The sequence below is a fragment of the Colobus angolensis genome, unplaced genomic scaffold (genome assembly GCF_000951035.1).
Source record: "Colobus angolensis palliatus isolate OR3802 unplaced genomic scaffold, Cang.pa_1.0 Scaffold32, whole genome shotgun sequence".
Taxonomy (NCBI): domain Eukaryota; kingdom Metazoa; phylum Chordata; class Mammalia; order Primates; family Cercopithecidae; genus Colobus; species Colobus angolensis.
The window spans coordinates 1,663,741-1,670,329 of record NW_012116488.1 but is presented as its reverse complement, the minus strand read 5'-3'; the positions used below and the strand labels follow the sequence as shown (position 1 = coordinate 1,670,329).

The 6,589-nt window shown below is 43.7% G+C and overlaps 1 protein-coding gene across 1 annotated transcript in view; it reads left to right on the top strand.

Moving 5' to 3' along the window:
- TDRD9 (tudor domain containing 9) overlaps positions 1-6,589 on the top strand; it is a 136,094-nt gene that overhangs the window by 29,293 nt on the left and 100,212 nt on the right. The window contains exons 4-6 of the mRNA XM_011951409.1: positions 1,627-1,848; positions 2,964-3,086; positions 6,163-6,243. Of these exons, the coding sequence (XP_011806799.1) occupies positions 1,834-1,848; positions 2,964-3,086; positions 6,163-6,243 (219 nt within the window). The 5' untranslated portion in view covers positions 1,627-1,833. The remainder of the gene's footprint in view (positions 1-1,626; positions 1,849-2,963; positions 3,087-6,162; positions 6,244-6,589) is intronic.

The following is a 6,589-nucleotide window of genomic DNA, read 5'->3' as shown; positions in this document are numbered from 1 at the left end:
TAAGCGTATTGAAACCTTTATTAATTAGACTTTTGGGAAAAGCAATTATAGATAGAACTAGAAATGTTTCAAATTTAATTTTTACTTTGCTTTAGAGTAAATCATGCAACTAAAAATTAGAAGCCAGTATTCAAATTAATTTGTATTCCCTGACCATATCAATTGTTAGAAGGATAAGAGTTTAAATAAGTTTAGAGTCGAGGTGGGTGGGTTCTGGAGGAGGAATTTGAGTGGAGTTTAAAAAATGCTGCATATAATCTGTAAGTGGAAAAGTGGAAGTTATTTGTTTCCATATATGTCTGGAGGTGGGAGGATCACTTGAGGCCAGGAGTTCCAGACCAGCCTGGGCAACACAGCAAGACCTCATCTCTACAAAACATACCCCCCAAAATTAGTGGAATATGCTGGCATGTGCCTGTGGTCCTGGCTTGGGATGCTGAGGCAACAGGATGGCTTGAGCTTAGGAGGTCAAAGCTGCAGTGAGCCATGATTGTGCCACTTCACTCCAGCCTGGGTGACAGAGCTAGAACCTGTGTCTAAAAATAAACAAACAGGTATTTAATAGATAAAAATATGTCTGAAGAATTTAAGATGACATTTTAAAACCACTTGAATGTTGTAACAGCTCTTTTTTTCATGTTCGGTAGTATTATGTGCAGATTCATTATAAAATGTTAAAATAATAGAAACTTGGTAAGAACCATAGAAATCTAATTTTACATTTTCAGTTTTACAGAAGCAATTGAGACCCAGGAAGCTGGAGTTAACCTGGCCTGGTTTTTCCACAGCTATCACTAGTTACTGGTTTTGTTTGTTTGTTTGTTTTGAGATAGAATCTTGCCCTGTCGCCAGGCTGGAGTGCAGTGGCACGATCTTGGCTCGCTGCAACCTCTGCCTCCCGGCTTCAGGCAATTCTCATGCTTCAGCCTCCCGAGTAGCTGGGGCTACAGGTGTGTGCTACGACACCCATCTAATTTTTGTAATTTTAGTAGAGACGAGGTTTCGCCATGTTGGCCAGAATGGTCTCAATCTCTTGACCTCGTGAACTGCCTGCCTCGGCCTCCCAAAGTGCTGGGATTGCAGGTGTGAGCAACTGTGCCCAGCCACCAATTACTGTTAAATAGGTAGTAGAGTTGCATTTAAGTGTGGCAACTGTTTGTCACCTCCTTGCTCTGTTGTGTTGTGTTTAGAATGGTTAATTAATAACTTCAGGGCTGGGCACGGTGGCTCACACCTGTAATCCCAGCAATTTGGGAGGCTGAGGCAGGCGGATCACTTGAGGTCAGGAGTTTGAGACCAGCCTGGCCAACACGTTGAAATAAACCCTGTCTCTACCAGAAATACAAGAATTAGCTGGGTGTGGTGGTACATGCCTGTAGTCCCAGCTACTTGAGAGGCCGAGGCATGAGAATCGTTTGAACCCGGGAGACAGAGGTTACAGTGACCCCAGACTGTGCCACTGCATTCTAGGCTGGGCAACAGAGCGAGACTTCATCTCAAAACAAAACAAAACAAAGCAAAAACTTTAAGATGAAAGAAAAATAAATCCTGAAAGGCTTCCTAATATAGGTGATACTTTACACTGACGTTTTGTGCTGATTTTGAAAGAATTTTTTAAACTTCTAGGTTGTGTCTTTGATAGAAAGTAATTCCGTGGTGATTATACATGGGGCCACGGGAAGCGGTAAAAGCACTCAGCTCCCCCAGTATATCTTGGACCACTACGTTCAGCGCTCCGCCTACTGCAGCATTGTGGTCACCCAGCCCCGGAAGATAGGGGCAAGCAGCATCGCCAGGTGGATCAGTAAAGAGCGTGCCTGGAACCTGGGGGGTATGGTGGGCTACCAGGTGAGACCGGGAGGGATGGAGGGACTAAGAGAGCCAGCCGTCTCTCTATTCCTTAATTTCGTTAAGTTTTTTTCTGTGTAAGTTGATAGTATGTGACCATTTTCTGCTGAAAATTAGTGGTGTCTCATGTGTGTAATCCCAGCACTTTGGGAGGCTGAGGCCGGCGGATCACATTAGGTTGGGAGTTTGAGAGCAGCCTGGCCAACGTGGTGAAACTCTGTCTCTACTAAAAATACAAAAATTAGCTGGGTGTGGTGGCGGGTGCCTGTAGTCCCAGCTACTCGGGAGGCTGAGGCAGGAGAATTGCTTGAACCCAGGAGGTGGAGGTTGCAGTGAGCCAAGTTTGCGCCCCTGCTCTCCAGCCTGGGCAGCAGAGTGAGACTCTGCCTCAAAAAACAAAACAAAACAAAACAAAAAAACCAGTTGCTTATAGAAGAGAACTGTGGCATAGTTTTAAAAAGCAGCGAAACAGGCCGGGCGCGGTGGCTCACGCCTGTAATCCCAGCACTTTGGAAGGCTGAAGTGGGCGGATCACTTGAGGTCAGAAGTTCGAGACCAGCCTGGCCAACATGGTGAAACTCCATCTCTACTAAAAATACAGAAATTAGCCAGGCGTGATGGCACATGCCTGTGATTCCAGCTACTCAGGAGGCTGGGGTATGAGAATTGCTTGAACCCAGGAGGTGGAGATTGCAGTGAGCTGAGGTCACGCCATTGCACTCTTAACTTGGGTGACAAAGTGAGACTCTGTCTCAAAAAAAAAAAGAATTTCTTGAAAATAAATTGTAATTTATTTCCAGTTGAATAGGAAAGCAGTGAGAATTCTCATGCTTATGACTTTTATAATTTTATCTTTTTAATAATATCTCTGTAATCTAGAAGATGTCTTGATACACATTTTTTTAACCTAAAAATGTTACAGCAATGTGATTAGATGAGCCAACCCCTGCCCCTCTCTCCCCCCAAAAAGAAGAAAATTGACTTGAGAATATCACTTTTAATTTGGAGCCTGTGTATCTTTTGAAATACCATAATTTTTCATTCCCTTTCTTACCTCCATTATATTAATAAAATGGACATTTTTTTTCTTTTTTCCTTTCCTTTTCCAATTTTAGGTAGGGCTAGAGAAAATAGCAACGGAGGACACCAGGCTAATTTATATGACAACTGGAGTCCTGCTTCAGAAAGTAGTTAGTGCCAAGAGTTTGATGGAATTCACACATATCATCATTGATGAAGTAAGTAATGTCACCTACTTATAAAGGTCATATTTATCTCTCTTAAAAAAACTCTCTCAGAGTATTGTGAACCCTGTCTTTGTGCTTGTCTCAGCTTTCTTTGTTTTTTCCTTCCCCTTTACTTTCTGGACTTTCCTCAGTAAGGATGGAATTTTTTTTTTTTACTTTGTTTATATTTTAAACATGAGTTTTTTGGTGGGGAATGTTGTGTTTGAACAACTTTCCCAGGAACTTTGGAAATGGTTCTTCCTCAAACACTTGTGTTTTAAACCTTATCAGTAATTCTGTTTGGGAAACTTGACTTTTTTCCAGAGGAATTAGACACGTCAGCAAATAAATAGGATTTGTGAGAGGTTGTGAGATGAGGCTAGGGTGTTTAATAGAGTCTGAAATCAAACTATTTGGGCAACTGGCTCATGCCTGTAATCCCAATACTCTGGGAGGCCAAGGTAAATGGATCATTTGAGTTCAGGAGTTCGAGACCAGCCTGGCCAACATGGTGAAACCCCATCTCTATTAAAAATACAAAAAAAAAAAAAAAAGATTAGCTGGGTGTGGTAGCACACTTCTACACTTCTATAGTCCCAGCTACTTGAGAGGCTGAGGTGGGAGAATAACTTGAACCTGGGAGGTGGAGGTTGCAGTGAGCTGAGTTTGCGCCACTGCCCTTCAGCCTGGGCAATAGAGCGAGACTCTCAAAACAACAATAGCAACCAAAAGGATAAACCCATGTGGGCCACTGTTTAGAGTAGTGTCTCCCCAGTCTATTTTGATGCGTGGGATAACTAATGATACAATATGTACTCCAGGTAGAGCTGAGTCAGTGCGTTTGTGATCTTATGTACAGACTCTTGGTTTCAAATTATTATAGGGCATTTGGTGGGAGAGTAGGAGAGGGTGAAAATGATTGACTGTTTCTTACAAAATAGGGTGATATATAATACGGTTCAGAATTTTCCTTTATGACTTATGGCAGTTTTGAATATCTTTATAGTAGATAGAGATCAAATTCAGATTTAATAGATAATATGCCAAAAGATGACATTATGACGGTTATAATAGTTTTTCATTGGGCTTTTTGGTATAATTGAGCCCACTTTACATAAAAGGAAACTAAAGTTTAAGAAAGTTCAGTGCTTAGGCCACAAGTAATCAGTGATGTTGCTGGGTTCATCCCTGGGTAGTTGACTCTAGAGCCTGTGCTGCTAGTGCCTGCATTTATCTTCTGTGTGTCTGACATATCTCTCTGCCTACGTGGCCTTTGCACACACATACTTGAGTGACACAGATAAATCAATCAATACTGTGTTATTGACTATGTCCTTTTCTCAAGCTCTGCCGTAATAGCTGAGCAAAAGTTAGCTCCTCTCTTCAAGAGCTTGCCCTACCGGGGTGTGAGTGGTAACCCACAAAAGACCATCGCGCCATTCCGACAGCTTCCTGCTCTGCCTTTGTCGAGTGCGGTGTCAGCACCTAGTAGGTGCCCCAGGGATTATTTGCTTCATAAATGAATGGACTGGATTCAACTACCTTAAGTTTTAGGTTTACGTATAGTATCGTTTGCATTATCTGGGATTATTTGAATTTCAAAATAAATACAAGAACAAAAGTTGAAGATGCCCAGCCAGTTTCAAATGGAATAATGTTTTTAATTTTCCAGCTCTTAAGAATAAACTAGCTTTAGGCAAATCATTCATTCGATAAACATTTGTTTGAGTACTGCTATGGAAAAGGTGCCTCCTAAGGGGCTGAGGTTATAAAGATGAGTACTGGGGAGACACATCTGCCGATGTGTGCATGTTTGTGTTAGAAAGGCTGGCGCAGGGATCCTGGAGCCAGTGGGCCACGGGGCAGAGGGGAGATGATGGGTGTGTGAACTCAGGAGAGACTGCCACAAGCTGAGGAGAGCTCACTTTGCTGATGATAGCCTTGATTTTTCTTCTCAAGTAAAAGAGAGGATGTTTGTGCTGAGGAAGCGTTCTGAAGTCAAGTGACAGCATGAGATTTGTGATGGTGTTAAATACCTTGCAGCTGCTGATTTTTGTTTTTCTTTTCTCTATGCTACTTCTCAGACATCTCCTTCAGTGGGAAGTTCAGAAGATAGTGGGATCTGGAATAGAATTAGAATTACTTACACACTAAATCCTTTCACCTCTTACACTGAGGAAAGGAGAACTCCCTCTTTGAAACTTAGTAATTATCTCTCCACTTCGGCCGAGAAATGTCACAGAATAGAATCTTACTGTCCCCTTGTACATTGACATTTCCTAAGTTCTAGAGTAACTGGCTTCTTTAGAAAAATAGGCTGCCTAGCCCTTGGGTGCTAGCTGGTTCTGGGGTGGGGCGGGGTTGGGGGACTGTGGGTCCTGGGGTGGCTCTGACTGTGAGGTCTCTGTCTGAGGAGGGCTGCAAGGTCTGTCTGAGGTCTGTCTGAGGTCTGTCTGAGGTGCTGCCTCCCTGACTGCTGTCCCCGAGTGTCAGCGCTACTGACCTTGGGTCCTATGCTCTGGTTTACCTGTTTGTGACTGGCCCAGCTTTTCCAGGACCAGCCCTTGCCCACCCTTGTGAACTGCAGTTATGCACATTGTGGAATGTGTCCTGTGGGGGTCACATGGCTCCCGGTCAGTGTTAGACTAGCACATCTTCGACCCTGTGCTTGCTTGCTGAGATGACAGTGTACCTGCAAACCTGGCAGGGGTTGTGGCAAGCAGGGGCCATGGGAGGCTGGCCCAATGGTTCTCTGTGCTTGAGGTAGGTGGAGAGGCTTCTGGTTGTCACAGCAACCTTGGGCACAGTTGGCAGTAAATGAGCAGGGGCGAGGGTGCCGAACATTACTCTGCCTTCTCCCAGGGGGGCCTAAGGAGAAACACTGGAGGCTGTGACTGAGTGGGTGGTCTGTGGTCTATTGGCCGATGCTCTTTGCTTCCCCTTAACCAGGAGTTATACCAGCCCCCTGAGGAACTGCATTTAGCAGAGAGAACTGGTTTAATCCCCAGTCCCCCAGGGGTGCCTTTCTGTCGGCAGTGATGTGTGTTGCCTGATGTCATGTGGGGGGTTCCCCCTTTTTATTTTGTAGGTACATGAACGAACAGAAGAAATGGATTTCCTGCTGTTGGTGGTCCGCAAACTCTTAAGAACAAATTCACGTTTTGTGAAGGTAAATTTGATTTCATGAGTAACAGACCTATTTAGGGGTAAGACTTATTGTTGAGTTTTGTTTCTCTCTTGTTTCTCTCTATAGTCCCTTGGTGTCTATAGAGGATTCTGGGACCCCCCGACAGATACTGAAATCTGAGGACCCTCAAGTGCCTTCCATGAAACGGCACAGTAAAGTATTTGCATGTCGCACGTCTCCCCATACGCCCCAAGTCACCCCTAGGTTATCTCCAGTACTCACTATCATGTGAATAGTTGCTATACTCTATTGTTTAAACTCATATTTTTGTTTTTTTCTGAATATTTTTGATTTTTAGTTGGTTGAATCTGCAAACGCAGAATCTGGA